The sequence below is a fragment of the Lepidochelys kempii genome, chromosome 6 (genome assembly GCF_965140285.1).
Source record: "Lepidochelys kempii isolate rLepKem1 chromosome 6, rLepKem1.hap1, whole genome shotgun sequence".
In the NCBI taxonomy this organism is placed as follows: Eukaryota; Metazoa; Chordata; order Testudines; family Cheloniidae; genus Lepidochelys; species Lepidochelys kempii.
In genome coordinates, this window is record NC_136385.1 from 74,279,911 (window position 1) to 74,297,935 (window position 18,025).

The 18,025-nt window shown below is 46.8% G+C and overlaps 1 protein-coding gene and 1 long non-coding RNA gene across 7 annotated transcripts in view; one reads left to right on the plus strand and one right to left on the minus strand.

The window, feature by feature from the left end:
• The window catches only part of LOC140913094 (uncharacterized), a 63,998-nt gene extending 49,781 nt beyond the window's left edge, over positions 1–14,217 (minus strand). Inside the window, exons 1-2 of the long non-coding RNA XR_012159468.1 lie at positions 13,710–14,217; positions 12,983–13,081 (exon numbers count right to left, since the gene is read on the minus strand). This is a non-coding gene — a long non-coding RNA (uncharacterized LOC140913094). The remainder of the gene's footprint in view (positions 1–12,982; positions 13,082–13,709) is intronic.
• The window catches only part of PLCB2 (phospholipase C beta 2), a 65,510-nt gene that overhangs the window by 40,746 nt on the left and 6,739 nt on the right, over positions 1–18,025 (plus strand). For 3 of the 6 annotated variants that reach the window (XM_073348794.1, XM_073348796.1, XM_073348797.2), the window contains 14 exons: positions 2,480–2,577; positions 2,913–3,009; positions 4,050–4,134; positions 4,723–4,847; positions 7,193–7,347; positions 8,802–8,966; positions 10,529–10,628; positions 11,086–11,190; positions 12,000–12,085; positions 12,548–12,644; positions 14,137–14,193; positions 15,994–16,207; positions 16,523–16,691; positions 17,611–17,687. In XM_073348794.1, the coding sequence (XP_073204895.1) occupies positions 2,480–2,577; positions 2,913–3,009; positions 4,050–4,134; positions 4,723–4,847; positions 7,193–7,347; positions 8,802–8,966; positions 10,529–10,628; positions 11,086–11,190; positions 12,000–12,085; positions 12,548–12,644; positions 14,137–14,193; positions 15,994–16,207; positions 16,523–16,691; positions 17,611–17,687 (1,630 nt within the window). Of the gene's footprint in view, positions 1–2,479; positions 2,578–2,912; positions 3,010–4,049; positions 4,135–4,722; positions 4,848–7,192; positions 7,348–8,801; positions 8,967–10,528; positions 10,629–11,085; positions 11,191–11,999; positions 12,086–12,547; positions 12,645–14,136; positions 14,194–15,749; positions 16,208–16,522; positions 16,692–17,610; positions 17,688–18,025 lie in introns of those variants that run through there. The other 3 variants (XM_073348795.1, XM_073348798.2, XM_073348799.2) reach the window with 3 other exon arrangements.

The following is an 18,025-nucleotide window of genomic DNA, read 5'->3' on the forward strand; positions in this document are numbered from 1 at the left end:
AATATAATTAGGAAGGCCAAAAAAGAATTTGAAGAACAGCTAGACAAAGACTCAAAAAGTAATAGCAAAAAAATGTGTAAGTACGTCAGAAGCAAGAAGCCTGCTAAACAACCAGTGGGGCCACTGGACTATCGAGATGCTAAAGGAGCACTCAAAGACGATAAGGCCATAGCGGAGAAGCTAAAAGAATTCTTTGCATTGGTCTTCACAGCTGAGGATGTGAGGGAGATTCCCACACCTGAGCAATTCTTTTTAGATGACAAATATGAGAAGCTGTCCCAGATTGAGGTGTCATTAGAGGAGGTTTTGGAACAAATTGATAAACTAAACAGTAATAAGTTACAAGGACCAGATGGTATTCACCCAAGAGTTCTGAAGGAATTCAAATGTGAAATTGCAGAACTACTAACTCTAGTCTGTAACTTATCGTTTAAATCAGCTTCTCTACCAAACAATTGGAGGATAGCTAATGTGACGCCAATTTTTAAAGAGGGCTCCAGGGGTGATCCCAGCAGTTACAGGCCGGTAAGCCTGACTTCAGTACCAGGGGAACTGGTTGAAACTATGGTAAAGAACAAAATTGTCAGACACATAGATGAACATAATTTGTTGGGAAAGAGTCAACATGGTTTTTGTAAAGGGAAATCATGCCTCACCAATCTACTAGAATTCTTTGAGAGGGTCAACAAGTATGTGGACAAAGGTGATCCAGTGTATTTAGATTTTCAGAAAGCCTTTGACAAGGTCCCTCACCAAAGGCTCTTAAGCAAAATAAGCAGTCATGGGATAAGAGGGAAGGTTCTCTCATGGATTGGTAATTGGTTAAAAGATAGGAAACAAAGGGTAGGAATAAATGGTAAGTTTTCAGAATGGAGAGAGGTAAATAGTGGTGTCCCCCAGGGATCTGTTCTGGGCCCAGTCCCATTTAACATATTCATAAACGATCTGGAAAAAGGGGTAAACAGTGAGGTGGTAAAATTTACAGATGATACAAAACTACTCAAGATAGTTAAGTCCCAGGCAGACTGTGAAGAGCCAGAAAAGGATCTCACAAAACTGTGTGATTGGGCAACAGAATGGCAGATGAAATTTAATGTTGGTAAATGCAAAGTAATGCACATTGGAAAACATAATCCTAACTAGACATATACAATGATGAGGGTCTAAATTAGCTTTGTTACCACTCAAGAAAGAGATCTTGGAGTCACTGTGAATAGTTCTCTGAAATCATCCACTCAATGTGCAGTGGTGGTCAAAAAAGCGTACAGAATGTTGGGAATCATCAAGAAAGGGAGAGATAATAAGACAGAAAATATCATATTCCCTCTATATAAATCCATGGTACGCCCATACCTTGAATAGTGCGTGCAGATGTGGTCGCCCCATCTCAAAAAAGATATATTGGAATTGGAAAAGGTTCAGAAAAGGGCAACAAAAATTATTAGGGGTATAAAACGGCTTCCGTATGAGGAGAGATTAATACTTTTCATCTTGGAAAAGAGGCGACTAAGGGGGGATATGATAGAGGTCTATAAAATCATGAGTGGTATAGAGAAAGTAAATAAGGAAGTGTTATTTACTCCTTCTCATAATACAAGAACAAGGGGCCACCAAATGAAGTTAATAGGTAGCAGGTTTAAAACAAACACAAGAAAGTATTTTTTTCACGCAATGCACTGTCAACCTCTGGAACTCCTTGCCATAGGGTGTTGTGAAGGCCAATACTATAACGGGGTTCAAAAGGGAGCTAGATAGATTCCTGGAAGATATGGCCATCAATGGCTATTAGCCAGGATGGGCAGGAATGGTGTCCCTAGCCTCTGTTTGCCAGAAGCTGGGACTGGGTGACAGGGCATGGATCAGTTGATAATAACCTGTCTGTTCATTGCCTTTGGGACACCTGCCAAGGCCACTGTCAGAGGACAGGATATGGGGCTTGATGGACGTTTGGTCTGACCCAGTACGGCCGTTCTTATTTTCTTATGGAGTCTCCATGCTCCTGTCACAGAAGGCACACAGAGCGCTATGAGAATGCAGGAACAGCTCCTCTGTAAAATAGCCAGGAATCAGGATCTAAAGTAAATCCACTCCCAGATTTGTCCCATTAGGTATGACCCTTGGTGGGGGAAGTGGGCCTACAGCCCACTCCTCATGGGAGAAGCCTATGAAGGGAGGCTGGAGGCTTTGGGGATACAGCAAACTTAGAGCCTGTTACTGTATTTGGGGCTTAGGACACTGGCAAAAGGAAGAACTGAATTACTTGAGTGCACCAGCCCAGAGCGGTGCCTCTCCATATTTGGATGCAGCCATTAGAGCAATATCGTACCCCTTTCGTGTTCCCACATTTACACTGGGAGGGATTTCAATTCAGATAAGTGGCATGTTTCCCTTGCTAGTGGAGGAGCATTAGAGGACATGTCGGCAATCCTTCATGCTGTCCTGTCTAAATGTGCTGCTGGTGCACACTGTGTATGCTTAGTCTGGGCAGGTGATGTGACCGAAGAGGACCCAGAGGAAGAGGAGGAGGAATCTGGAAACTTGGATGAAGAACAGATTAAAAAGATGCAGTCAGATGAGGTAATGCGCTGCCCTTTCCTCTCTTGGCCCATTTGCTTCTTCTGGACAGTGATCCTATCACAGCTTGTTATGGGGTCCCATCGTTCTATTTAATCTAAAGCCCCCTCTCCTCTGTCCCCCCCCCAGGCTTGAGCGCCCAAGCTCTACCCCAAGCCGCAACCTCAAAGCAACATCTACAGAGCTATTCTTAACGTACTTGTGTGAGCCCTGCTAGCACAAGTCTAGACCCGGACTGGGACGCTTGCTTCCAGATCTAGTGTAGCCTTAGAGACCCAACTGTGAGTGTGTTGTTTTTTTGGGGTGTCTCTTCATCTGTCCAGTCTCGTTTTGCTTAGGGCACTGCTGGCTTGGAAGTGACAGCTTACGAGGAAATGTCCAGCCTGGTTAATTACATCCAGCCCATCAAACTTGACTCCTTTGATATCTCAACAGGTAGGAAGAATTCTTGTCTTTTCACTATTCTAAATGTTTTCATTGAAACAGCTGGTATGAACTTGCACGTATTGACACTCTCCAGCTATTCTGACTGCAGCTGTATTTGCAGATACTCTGTTGCCCCATGCCATCTTCTTTTACCCTCCTTGCTCTCTCTTACAATAGCAAACATGGACATCCCTCTTTGTAGTCACTGGGTCAAATTCTGATATCATTTATACTAGTGAAAATCAGCAATACCACCACTGCAATCCATGGAGTTATTCTGGTCTTACACTGGTGTAAATGAGAGCAGAATTTAGCCCAGCCTGACTGGTCTTTTTCTTCAGTAGGGATTCCCCCTGCTGGGTGATGGAGAAAGCTGTACACCTGTAACCAAGTGAAATGCACCTGCTTTCATCAAACACACCAAGTTCATCAGATTCTCAAACCTGGGCCAATTTTCAGTGAACTGGGTTGATGCATGGTGTCAGTGAAAAACCTGGTAAAATGCAGAACTTTTCATTGAGCTTTGCTGTCAGTGTTTGGGTTCACTTGAACCTACAACTCAAACTAAGGGGAAACAAGACAACTCCTGCACTGACACCAAAGAAACAATTTACGTTGCACACATCACTGCCATGTGAGCCCTTCTCTGTCTGTGAGATTATAATGTATGGTTTGGAACAAAATGAAGGGCTGTAACTGTTGCTATATGTTTTCTATAAAAGAAAAGGTGAACTTCACACACACACACACACACACACCTCTCTTTGCAAGCTGATCCTCTGGATGTGTTCATTTGCCTGTCCCAGGTAAACCCAACGCAAATCCCAACAGCTCAAATAAACCTTTATGAGTCCTCCTCCAATCCCATTTCAGAGGGCCAAGCAAAATGTCTTGATCTGATCATGGGGTCCGTAGGGAAAGAAACAGGCTGGGTGTTGGTCTGAGGCCCAGCATGAATGTGTCATGCTTTGATCATGGCACTTGGCAGAGTATGAGATGGGTGCTGGGCATGCCTGTCTTTTAAACATTTCCCTCTTCCGTATTCCCAGAGCAGAACCGAAGTTATGTCATCTCCTCCTTTACCGAAATGAAGGCTTATGATCTACTGACCAAATCCCCTGTGCAGTTTGTAGAGTATCCTTTTTGCTAGATGAACTCTTACGCAGCATTGTCCTGTGTACCTGGGTGATGCATTTTAAGTGGAATATGAAAGCATTACTCCCTGTCATATAGTATAATTCTGGTAAACTGTACAACAATGCACAGTCCTGTGAGTATTTGCATGGCTCCTGGGGTAAGGTAAAGACAGCACAACTTGCTTCGGGTGGTCAGAACCTTATTAGCTCCTACTCACAATCCATGAAAAGTACCAAGTACACAGAGGACTCAGACAAGGTACTATTATCTGGGGAACATGTAGGTCATACTGGTCACAGGGCTTCCTGATAGGATGCCTGTTGTCCTCTAGCAGGTGCAGTCAGGACTACCAAATGCTTGTTGCTAAGCATGGAGCACATCATGTTATATAGGGATGCAGGAAATGGGTCTCGCTTTGATACCGTATCTTACAGCCTCTGGTGTTTATAACATAGGATGTTACCAAGCATCCAGCAGCCATTTCAGACCTAAAGAAGCTCATATAATCTGGAACTGGGAGCTAGTCCCAGGGCACATATGCAGCAATAGGCCACTCCAGACCTGTTTCCTATGGAGTATCTGCAGATATAACAAGCGACAGATGAGCCGGATTTACCCTAAGGGCACCCGGATGGACTCATCCAACTACTTGCCTCAGATGTTCTGGAACGTCGGCTGTCAAATGGTGGCCTTAAACTTCCAGACAATGGGTGAGTTGCAGGCTGTCCCATGCTTCTCAATGGGTGGGGTTGTGTTCACACCCGCGCTTATTTCCCCTCTTTCCCTCACTGGGATTTTCTGGTATTACCAGGTGCCGCTGAACATGTGTGCTGTTTGCTTTGCCCTTGTCTTGTCAGAGTTTATCTACCCATGGATATCTCTCGGTCTCCTACTGAGCCTCTCTCTCTCTCGCAAACCGAGCCTTTCTCAGCAGCACGGACAGGGTTAGCCCTGCATGACTATACCTTTGAACTCCATCCTCCCACATAATATCTCTACAGTCCAGCATCCACAGAAATCATCTTAGGCCAGCCTAATTTCATTCTTCAGATGGTGTGGAGAGTGTAGGGGTTAACACAGGCTGTTGAGAAGCATGGTTACACCTAAGCCACACATGCTGTTGTAGGCAGCATGCACAATGAGGCACCTGCCATGCAGAGGAGCTTCTCTCCACCGCACTCTAGCACTTTCCCTCCCCACTATTGTTTCCAGTGTTGCTGATCTGGGGTGGGCAGAAAGGGGCTCCAGGGCTCCCCCTTCCCATGTCCACTTCAGGTACTGCATGCCCAGAGTGAGAAGGCGGGGAAGAAAGGCCTTGTCTCTCTCACACACACGTGCGTGTGAGTGTAGAAGAGATAGAGGCTGGAAGTTGAAGCTAGACAAATTCAGACCGGAAATAAAGTGCAGATTTAGAACAGTGAGGATAATTAACCCTTGGAACTGTTTACCAAGGGTTCAGGTGGATTCTCCATCACTCGCAAATGTTCATGATTAGGTGTTTTTTCTAAAAGATGCGCTGTGGTTGAAACAAATTATTTGGGAGAAGGTCTCTGGCCTGTGTTGTACAGGAGGTTGGACTAGATAATCACAATGGTCCCTTCTGGCCTTGGAATTGATAGGTGGGCTGGGGAGAGGGAAAGTGGGAGAGAGGGGAAGGAAAAGTGAAAATCGGAGAGACTGGTGGAGAGGGGATTGTATTGTATATGGGGCATAGAAAGAATAAGGAGCAAAGTGAGTGAATGGCGAAGGAAGGAGGAGAGGGCAAACATTAATAGCGGAGCAGACAAATTGAGAAGGGCTAGAGCAGTGGTCTCCAACCTTTTTACGCACGAGATCACTTTTTGAATTTAAGATCAACCCAGGATTTACCCCGCCCCTTCCCCAAGACCCCACTCACTCCATTCCCCCCTCCCTCCGTCGCTCGCTCTCCACAATTCTCACTCACTTTCACCAGGCTGGCGCAGAGGGTTGGAGTGCAGGAGGGGGTGCAGTCTCTGGGCTGGGGCCGAGGGGCTCGGAATGTGGGAGGGGGCTCCGGGCTGAGCCTGGGGCAGGGTGTTGGGGTGCAGGAGTGAGGGGGTGCGAGCTTTGGGAGGGAGTTTGGGTGCAGGGATCATATGGTTACACTGCACCTAATCTCATAGAATCCACTGGACATTTCATGAATTTTACTTTTTATTAGTGTCGTTTCTGGTTTAGAGATCCAAAACCCTTTAGGGATTGTCACAAATCAGTGTAACATTCTCAACTGCGGGGTGTGCATTGGCTGAACCTGGGGCAGGAGGTTGGGGTGCAGGAGTGCGGGCTGCAAGCTCTGGAGTTGAGTTTCGGTGCAGGAGGGGGCTCCAGGATGGGACAGAGTGTTGGGGTGCAAGAAGGAGTGAGGGGTTTGGGAGGGAGTTGGGTGCAGGAGAGGGCTCCGGGCTGGGGCAAGGGGTTGGGGTGCAGGAGGGGGTGAGGGGTCTGGGAGGGAGTTTGGGTGCAGGAGGAGGCTCCGGGCTGGGGCAGGGGGTTGGGGTGCAGGAGGGGGTGAGGGGTCTGGGAGGGAGTTTGGGTGCAGGAGGGGCTCTGGGCTGGGGCAGGGGTGCAGGAGGGGTGTGAGGGGTCTGGGAGGGAGTTTGGGTGCAGGAGGGGCTCTGGGCTGGGGCAGGGGTGCAGGAGGGGTGTGAGGGGTCTGGGAGGGAGTTTGGGTGCAGGAGGGGCTCCGGGCTGGGGCAGGGGTGCAGGAGCGGGTGAGGGGTCTGGGAGGGAGTTTGGGTGCAGGAGGGGCTCCGGGCTGGGGCAGGGGTGCAGGAGCGGGTGAGGGGTCTGGGAGGGAGTTTGGGTGCAGGAGGGGCTCCGGGCTGGGGCAGGGGGTTGTGGTGCAGGAGCGGGTGAGGGGTCTGGGAGGGAGTTTGGGTGCAGGAGGGGCTCCGGGCTGGGGCAGGGGTGCAGGAGGGGTGTGAGGTGCAGGCTACAGAAGTTCAGTCACTACAGCTCCTTGATACGTACAGACCTTGCTGCTGCACTCTCGCAAAAGTTCCTGTCTCTGTGTCCCGCTGTCTCTCTCCCTCAGATGTCCCCATGCAACAGAATATGGCCCTCTTTGAGTTCAACGGCCAGAGCGGCTACCTTCTGAAACACGAATTCATGCGGCGTCCAGACAAGCAGTTCGACCCTTTCTCTGTGGACTGCATTGATGTGGTGGTAGCAAGCACCCTCTCAATAACGGCAAGTACAAGCCCCTGTGCTGTTTCTCTCCTGACAGAGCTGCACACTCGCACCAGGGAGATAACTGGCACCTACAGCGCCTCTATTTACCACCCAGGAGGGCTCTGAATGGCAAATGAACCCGTAACTTCCTGCCGGAGAGTGTTACTATGGCAACTCGCAGGCCTTTCAGTGTTTAAAATTAATCATATTCATATGAAAATAGAAAATTAGCATCTGCCACATGGAATAATCCCTGGCTCTGGTGAGGGGGAGGGAAGATGACGGGGGAAACACTAAAGCAAGGAGCACAGGGGAAGGGAAAGAGGAATGAGACAGGCATGTTATAGGGAATGAATGGGCTGGATGACAGCAGTGACCAAGTCAAGAGAGGAGATGGGCAACAGAAGAAGTGGCTTGGGTGTTATACCAATAAAATAAAAACCAGCAGGATCTTATTAAAGGGGAAAAGGCAAAATACCACATTTATTGTGAATATAGAAAGAATCATAGTAAGCAGTTAGTTACAGTTATAACATTCCATTCAATCTCATATTTATTCACACATTCATTCATACACACACATACAGGTTCTGCAAGGTTGTTATTATAGTTACCAGCCTTAGAGTTGCTCATGCCAAGCCACTGGCCAGGTGGCCTGGACATGAGGAGGGAGCAGGGCCTTGTCAGATGCTCATCGGATGCTCCTGGAAGTTGGTTTGCAGAATCAGACCCCAAAGTTCTCACTTTCTAGAGTCTATTTTTATAGGAATTTCTTCCTATGCCAGTCTATGGGAATTGCTTCATCATGCTGTTGCTGAATCAATCAGCAGATGGCACATTCCTGACGGCTCCATGCTGCCAGATGTTATCCTGTTCTTTGGTTCTCCCATTCTTGAGGCTGTTGGGTGGATTCCAGTCTGCCCTCTGGGGGTCCTCTGGTTGTTTACACTTGACGCCTTCTTCAGCCGATGAGCTGTAGCTCACGAAAGCTCATGCTCAAATAAATTGGTTAGTCTCTAAGGTGCCACAAGTACTCCTTTTCTTTTTGGATTCTTAGGCTGGCACTTCCCTGATCATTCAGTTATTATCCACACCAAGCATCCATCCACATACATCCTCTATCTCTATTTTAATCACAATTGTTAATACAACAAAAGGGCGGGGAGTCTCTGGGTGCTGTTTCTGTTGTTACAGAGTATTGCTTTGAGTCTCTCTCTGTGTGAATTGCTTTGAGAACAGACTCTGTCTTAGAATGTACTAACGCAATTAGCAGCTTGCAAGTTTCACACACAGAGGGAGAGAAACAGTACCAAAAACCAAGAGACCTCTTAATTAGTAATACCCTGGAATTTAAACTATGGGGAATCAAACTCATTTGTAATTTTAATACAGAACTTCTTTAATATGATCCAACATCGGGGCAAGAGAGGACTTTACTAGCTGTTACTAGTTTTGTTTCTATTTGTTCTTAGATCCTTTCTGGCCAGTTCCTCTCGGAGCGCAGCGTGAAGTCGTATGTAGAAGTGGAACTGTTTGGTTTGCCAGGGGACCCAAAACGTAAATACAGAACCAAGCTGACATCAAGTGCCAATTCCCTCAACCCTGTATGGAAGGAGGAGGCTTTTGTTTTTGAAAAGGTAACAACACTTCACGGTAACTCAGATAAAGGGCCCCTAAAGAGCTCAGTGCCTATGGGCATTTTCCTTGGGGATTCCAGGGCCTCATGAAAGACTCCTTAGACCCATAAAGATCTTTTGTGGGGATTCCAAGGGCCAGAGATTCGAACAACCACAAGTTCCTCTATTGGTGAAGGATCATTGGGGACCCTTTCTGGACATCCCAGAGACCAAAACACTCCTCTCTGAGCATTTCAAACTGAATGTGCTAATCAAATGAGCCTTGGGAATCTCCAGCCATGAGGAAGCAGAAAAGATGAGAGTAAATTTACCCATGTGGTTGTGTCACGGAGTCCCTGGGCAATGCTCTGGAACTGCTCCCCATGAAGCTAGTCAGGACTCTGGGGAGGTCTCCTTTCTGTGAGCAGCCTATCTTCAGGACACACAGCTCACACAGCTTCCACCTTCCTGGGTCTGACCTCGGAGCATTCAGCATCCTCTGCCCCTCCGTGCGCTTCCCCCAGCAAGTCCGCCCAGGAGGGGTCTTGGGGAAGCCAGAGGGTCCTGCACCCCAACTCCGCAGTCAGACGTGACTCTCAGCCAGCCAGTAAAACAGAGGTTTATTAGACGACAGGAACATGGTCTAACACAGAGCTTGTAGGTGCAGAGAACAGGACCCCTCAGCTGGGTCCATTTTGGGGGGCAGTGAGCCAGACAACCATGTCTGCACTTCACTTCTCGTCCCCAGCCAGCTCCAAACTGAAACTCTCTCCAGCCCCTCCTCCTCTGGGCTTTGTCCCTTTCCTGGGCCAGGAGGTCACCTGATTCCTTCATTCTCCAACCCTTTAGCTCTCACCTTGCAGGGGGGAGGGGCCAGGCCATCAGCTGCCAGGAAACAGGGTGTTGGCCATTCTCTGGGTCCAGACCCCTGCAACACCTGCCCTCTAGGGCTCTGCAGCGATCATACACCCTTATCCCACCACCTATATACTTAAGAACTGCATAGGGGAAACTGAGGCACCCCCACAATATTCAGAGGAAACATTAAGAACAGTCCCGCTTCGTCACAGGTTGCATTACAGAATGAGAGGCGCTGTTTTAAGGAGAAATGGTAGAATAGTGAGAAAGGCTCATGTGAGTCAGATCATAGGATCGAAGAACTGATTTGCTTGTTGCTACTATTCCAGGTGTGGGGCTAGGGGACATAACAGCAACAGAATAATAATGCTTAGCACTTATATACTGCTTTACATGTTCACATTCACAACACTCTTGGGAAAGCAGGGGAAGCTTTCACCAGCTCATGAGGTGATGTGGGTATTATCTCCATTTTAGATAATGGTTCTGAAACACAGACATGTGTAGTGACTAGCCCAAACCCAGGGTTAAACCTCAGAAATGCCTGATTCCCAACCTGGAGCTCATTCTTGTAAACTTTGGGGTCACAAAGCAGCTCTTACTGGGCAGCGTGTGGGGGGGAAGATTTTCTTCTTGGGTTTACATTTTTAATTAGTGACACCAATACCCTGTTAGGAGTCATAGTAAGGCACCTGGGGCTTGAGCTCTTACGTTTTTCTCTCCAGATTATGATGCCAGAGTTGGCTTCTCTCAGAATTGTGGCTTTGGAGGAAGGAGGAAAGTTCATTGGTCAACGTATCATTCCCGTTATTGCTGTGCATTCAGGTAAAGTCAGGCCTTTCTGTGGAAGCTCCGTCTGTGTCCTTCATTGCTGTCCTTTGCTGTCCTGTGATCAGTTTGCTGTGCAGTACAATCTTAACCTGAGCTATGCTAGGGGTTGGTGTTAAGGAGGTGACCCCATGTGCTGATGCGAGTAGTAGTGCTAGAAACTGCGGTCCAAAGTGCAGTGGTGCTCTCTCTGGGGACGAGGGGAGATGTCGTGTTGTCCTCTCTTGAGCACAGGAGATCAGTCATTGTTGCATTCCTTTGTGTTGTGTTTGAGGGATTCAAGCAGCAGAGACCCTCCAAACTCATTGCAATGGAACCTTTGTGTAACCCACAATGCCCGAATATGAGTGCCTTCCCTTTCTCCTCCACGTCACTCACAGACTGCTGTGTTTCCTGTTGGGACATTGGGGGGGGCGGATGCCTTCACTCATTCTCTCCTGTTTTCTGTCATCAGGCTATCACCACGTTTGCCTTCGCAGTGAGAGTAATATGCCACTCACTATGCCCTCCCTCTTTGTGTACCTGGAGATGAAGGACTATGTCCCTGACACTTGGGCAGGTAATGTACTTGGAGTGCCTGACGTGGAATGTCCTTCCCTGACTCTAAACTGCTGGTATACTGAAATGGCCAGAAAAGATGAGCTACTCTCTCTGTCTGTGGGTTGGGATGGTTTTATTTACCAAGGAGAAAATTACCCTAGTGTGTGAGGCTGGAAATCTCACCCAGTGAGGTGATGGTGGGGCTCTCCTCAGTTTAGAGGTGAATTGCACACAGAGCACAGAAGAGGAGTGTGACTGGCAGTCTCTCCAAGCACACCTTCTATTTGTCTGCCGTTCTGGTTCCGCCACAGCCTACAGATCCCACCAGTCACTACTTAAGCAGTTGTTTCAATTCAAAATACCACCTACCCCAGTCAGGGTGCTTTTATTGGTCCTTTTATCAGCCTTAGTCTGAGCATCATATTTGGGAACGTCACATGGTTTTTCACCTCATTGCCAACATTTTGCACAGCTCTAGTTAGGGCTGAGGTACAGTGAGAGACAAGTGGGAAAACAGCATTCCCAGGAACAGAGTAGGCAGAATGGCAGTGTCTCCCTGTAACTTGTCGGGTGTGCTCTCACCAAGATGAGGTTGAGATGAAAAGACAGTGGGGTGGGAGAGGACCCATCCGAGAGAGGGCTGATGGCAGGGAGAATGGAAACGCATTCTAATACTAGGAAAGGGAGCAAGGGATTTATTCAGGCTGCAGTACATCCCTCAGGCAGTTAGTGTGGAGAATGGCTATTCCCAGAAATAAAATCTGAGTGGCAGGGAAAGGGGAAATCTGATGAGTCCACTGATAATCTGGATCTGCTCTTTGTTTCCAGATCTGACTGTTGCTCTCTCCAACCCCATTAAGTTCTTTAATAATCAGGACAAGAGATCAGTGAAGCTCAAGCAAGGCTCTGCAGAGGTGAGTGTTTCTACACATTCTGCAACATGCTTTGTGGGTTCAGTCTGAAATTATGCAGGGTGCTTGTCCTGATGCTTCCTCACCCTGCCAGGAGCAAGGACAGTGTAGCAGTAGCTCAGTCTTTGAAGGGTAAGTGGGGATTCAGTGTCTATTTCAGAAAGCCTTGTCTAATTCCTTGAGGCTGTGGATAACTCCTGGTTCAGTGACTGTATAGATAACAAAAACCACCAAAGGGGAGCCTGCCTGGTGTCTGGAAAGTCATGCCCACAGATTGCAAAATTAAGCAGACAATGGTGTTAAGCTCTTGGGAGACTCCATTGTCTCAAATGGGAAAGCATTGTACTGTTTCCCTCACTGGCTTTGCTAGGATTTATGCTTATATTGATTGGTCTATCGGTCGCCACATATATTTCTTGGGTCTGTTTTGCTATAGCGTTGATTCACGTCTGATCTTTGTTTTAGAAGCCTGACATGCAGAAGAAGCTTACAGCAGCTCAAACCAACGGGATACCAAATTCCACCAGGACCTTTAGTTTCCATTCTTCAAATGGACCTGCAGGTAAAGCTGTAGATGTGAGTGGGACTAAAAGAATGAGGAGGAAGAAGTACATTGCTCAAACAGTGAAAGAAGGGGGTGTTGGATAGCCCTAGAGATTAGTAATGGGACAGGAGCCTTTCACCTCTAGGTCACTTGCTTAAATTCTGGCCTCGTTCAATACTGAACAAAAGTTGTTACCATCCAGTTACTCTTTAGGTGTGTGTGTGAATGAGTGGGTGATTTCACTCCATTTCCAAGGGTACAACATTATAAAAATCACCATCACAATTAGCACAGTTGATAATCTCAGTAGATAAACCAAAGGTTCAATGAGCATGGAAACAGAACTATCTTCTTACCCCTAGAGGTGGTTGCTCCAGGTCAGAGTTGGGACATAATAGGTGCAGCAGTATGGATGAAGATTACATTGCCATTGCTTACGCTGAACTGTTCCTGTCCTGTGGATAAATAGGGGAGGTCACTTCCCAACATTGACAATGCAGCACCTTTCACCAGCACTAAAGTCACAAGAATATAACATTTTGGAAAGGAGCAGAGATATGGTTAAAAGAGAAACACATAACTGAGGGTGAGATAGTTCATGTTGTAAATTACCAGCAGGCGCTAAAGAAATTTCTGTAAATTAACAAATTGAGCACCAGCCTTCATACCCTTTCCTCCTTACAGTCAGACATCCAGACCTGGGGAAGGGTCTCCAGATTAAAGCTATTTCTTTATAACTTCAAGCCTATGGCACCAGAATTTGTGTGCCATGTGCCATGGATGTATAGGTCCCAACCCCAGTCATCTAAAATGATGAGTCCCACAATGACCGAATCAATACAAGGATGTAGAATCTTTTTCTCTCAGAAATATATACACACTAAGCTAATTCTCTCCTTTCCTCTATTTTCACATTGGTCTAAGAAGCCCACTGACTTCAACTGGATTACTCCTGATTATGCTAGTGGTATGAGGGGAGGTCAAGGCTATCCAAATCCTCACCAACTTTGGAGGCAGGAAATGTAGCTTGATGGATTTAGTGGATGACTTGGTTCTCATCAATAACATCTCACTGTTCCTTACCTATATCTTATTTTTCTAAGCCTAATTTTGTGAGGTCCTGATTGTCTCTTTCAAAATTCTGGGTCCCTCAAATCCCATTGAAGCCACGTTGAAGGCAGTCCACACCTGGCAAGTCTGATCTTACTGAAGTTCTGTTCCATTGTATCTGTTGAGTGCTGATGAATGTTAGACACTCTGTTGGTCAGCTGAGCTGATCCCTGAGTTCCTTCTGAGACTTGTTGCAGCTTCTGGGTATAATGTTTCTCCCCAAACAGCAAAAATGGCAGCAAGGGTATTTGATGCAGGAATATATACACAGCATCCCTTACACCAGCGTAACCACCTCAGCAAGAGTGGGAATGTAGCGAAGCCCCAGCTCTCCATTCTCCACTGCTCCATTTTCAGCCCAGAGGTAGGGTATGAACAAGAATCTCTTCTGTGGTTTTAGGAGCTATGATCCTGGAGAAGGAAGAAACTATAAAAGAAGTTGCAAAAGAAGTTGCAGGTAATTACACTGATATTACTCTAAAGGGCTCAGGGAGAAGGGATACAAAGATAGCTTTAAGCCACCTTTGTGACTCCCCTATCCTGAGCCAAATGGGGCCCATTTAGCCATCCTGCATAATTTAGAGTAGCTTCAGGACTGCTCTAATTTGTGCTCTGCTGCCTGTGGCCCCAAGGGGACATTGCAGCAGCTGTGAATGTGCACAGCAGCACTTTAGCCATGTTCTAATGCCTCCCAGCTTGCCCTCAACACACACACTGTACCAGGGCCTCCTGTAGGAGGCAGCAGAGAGCCAGCATCGCCAGTAACCCAGCCAGAGAATCTCCTATGTTAAAGAAATTCCACAGTGGCCAGATCTGCTGGCTTTAAGGCCCCTTTACACTGTCAGAAGCAGTACGAAGAGGGCAACGGGGCAGCTTAAGCCCCCCAGAGGACTGAGCCCTCCATCTGTTGATTTAAATAATTTATTATTTGCCTATTTGTCTGCATCATAATGCTGTGTGATAAAACCATTACACAACATTAACATCAAAATAAAAATCCAACATGCCGGAATATACCACCCACCAAACAGGGCACAAGGATGAATCCACCTGCCCTCAGTCAAACTACCCCACTGGGATCAATTGCCAAATAACTGCCATCCATCTGCTGCAAATTTGCACACATCACAGTTATGAATATATTACTCAACAAATAAAGGATATTCATAAATTAAAAAAAACATTGTTAGGATGGAGTTATGGTTGTATAAAGATAGTTGTTAATATAGCAAGTATCTGAGTCATTACATTAGAAGGTGATAGTTCAAAAAGCCTAATTTCCTGACTCAAACATTTGTGTTTGCACTTTCTCCCTGAATTTCCTCACTTTCATATGTTCACTAGAACTAAAGTTCGGTACATTCTTACAGATTCCCAAGCACAAACCATTATTTTCCTTAGCACCCCAATAACCTTTTAACCACAGATACCAGTGACTTGCTAGTGACTTGTTGCCCAAAGATAATGGAGTCTCTGTAACATTTCCCTTGCACCCTTCCCCATAATCCTTCATCTCCCCTAAAAGCCACTAGAAAACTCTTTCCTGACACCGTGGAAGGGATGTCATATATTAGAACTAGAGGCCATTATTCCCCAGACAAGAGTATACTGATCATAATTAGGGCCCTACCAAATTCATGGTCCATTTTGGTCAATATCATGGTCATAGAATGTTAAAAATAGTAAATTTCATGATTGCAGCTATTTCAATCTGAAATGTCACCGTGGTGTAATTGTTGGGGTCCTGACCCAAAAAGGAGTTGGGGGGGGTCCGCAAGGTTATTGTACAGGGGGGTTGCTGTGCTGCAACAAGTCTCAGCAGTTGCCCTCTACCTGCCCAGCTCTCAAGTCAGCACAGAAGTAAGGGTGGCAATACTGGGACCCCCCCCTAAAATAACTTTGCGACTCTATCCATATATTTTCCAACTAAAATTTGTCCTGGCTTTTGGGACGCTTAATTTTGTGAATTTGTCTTGTGCCTCACGACATCCCGATGTGTCCCAACTCAATTAGGTTGACCATCAGAACAAACTACAGAAAACTGGCAGCTCCCACGGGCATGTACCCAGACCATGAATCAACCTGTTGCTTATTGACCTTGCAGTTACCCCGATGAAAGGGAGGAGGTGCTGGAGGCAGTGCTGAAAAACAGCCGGAAACAAAAGGGAATTAGAGTATGGCAAGAATGTCTGCATGAGAGAGAGGTAGGTAGGTGGGTTAGACAGACAGACAGGACTCTTTTTATACTGTATTTTAGAGCTCCAAACGGCCAGCCTTGAGGAGCTGCAGAAGATGAAGCTTTTTATGAAGCTGCTGAAGAAACAGGAGAAGGAGCTGAAGGAGCTGGAACGAAAGGGAAGCAAGCGCAGGGAAGAGCTGCTGCAGAGATATTCAGCCCTGTTCTCCGAGTTGGTCACCCAGTGTGGCAGGAAGAAGATCACATGCCCTCGGAAAACCCAGAAAAAGAAAAGGTAAAATACAGCATAAGAAATCTCCAGATGTGCTGCACAGCACTCAGGAGGCCTTGTTGCCTGCACGCACAAGCGGCGCTAAGTGCTTCCCTCAGAGAAACACACATGAGCCACACACTTCCCTGTCTTCATGCCCATCCTCCAAAAAAGAGGCATGAAGGGGGTTGCCTATCACATATTTCCATAGCTGTGCACGGAGCTGCACATTCCTTTCTAAGAGGTGTACGGAAGGACGCTTTGATATGGTGCAGTAGGTGGAATGGATTATCTTCTGTGCTGCAGTAAGCATTCCTCCTGTATTCCTCCTGTTAACAGCAGTTTGACTGTAGAGGAGGTCATTGCAGGAGGGAATCCAGCAGAGATGGCAGAGAATGCTGACAGCCGAGTCTTGGAGCTGAAGGAGAAGCTGGAAATGCACCTGATGCAACTGTGGGAAGAGCAGTATGATGGGATTCGGAAAAAGAAAAAGCAGCATGCCACAGAGGTATGGACTGCATGTGTACTCCACCTGGGCACTCACAGACTGGGGGTGACCCACAGAAAGTGTCACCAGCCAGGTTACACCTTCACTGACTGCTACCATTAGAGCATTGCAGATGCAGCCAGGCACAGGAATGCCCACCAACACAGCCCTAGTCACCAACATTGCTGTATCCTTGCAGATGACATGTTGGACTAAAGCCGCTCCAGCAGATTTCATGCCAGCCATAATCAAAGCAATGCATATAGATGCAATGCCCACACACAGCATGTCCCCCAGGCTGAGAGCTACTCACGGGGCCTGATCTTGTTCCTGTTGGAATCAGCATATTTTCTGCATCTGACTTCAGTGGAACGAAGATCAGGTCTATATACATGGTGCCATCAGACACAACATATCCCACTGAATGCCTTTGGTAGACACAGTGCCCTCGGTAGACACAGTGCCCTCAGATGCATCACCACTCACAGGGAGAGTGACAGCCAGAGAGACAATACCTGAAGATAGGTCACTGCCCAAATCTAGTAATAGCCAAGGAGTCACCCAGCTCAGTGACTGCCCACCAGTACAGTGCAACCCAAAGCCCCAGTGTAACCGAGGCACTTGTATCTGCCCACACAAACTAAAGGGTAGGAACATACACACATGGTATACCCTACAAATATATGCTATGACCCAAAGGGACAGCTCCACCAATGGTGACCTGATGCAATCTACCAACACAGCTTGGCCCACATACACAAATCACAATTTTCAGACACAGTGTCATATTTCCAAACCCATGTAGATTAATTGACTGTTGTAAGTAAATGGAGGATGAGGTCAATGGCAGGAGAGAGAAACCTGAATCAGTTAGATCCTGACTGTGTACTCTTGTTTGGGTTGTTTTTTTTGTTGTTGTTTTTTTGGATCCCTTCAACAGCAAATTGCCAGACTAATAGAAGTAGCAAGGGAGAAGCAGGCAGCTGAGCTGAAGGCACTGAAAGAATCGTCAGAAAGGTAAATTCTGATCATTTGAATAACAAAGTAATACTAGTATAGCACTTCATTGGTAGATCACAACGTGCTGCACTGAGCTGGGTAAGCATCACTCTCTATCATACAAATAGGCGAACTGTGTGACTTACCCAAGGTCGTGCTATGAGTCAGTGGCAGAGATGAGAGGACAACTCTGGTCCCCTGACTTCCAGAATGGCGCTCTATGTTGCACCTCAGAGCACAGTAGCAATGAAGTTAGAGCTGATCTAGCTGGCCAACACCCTATTTTATATGGATAGCAGCTTGGAATATTGTACAGCAGGTAAAATTGTTTGTAAGATGATTGCAGTTTGTGGATC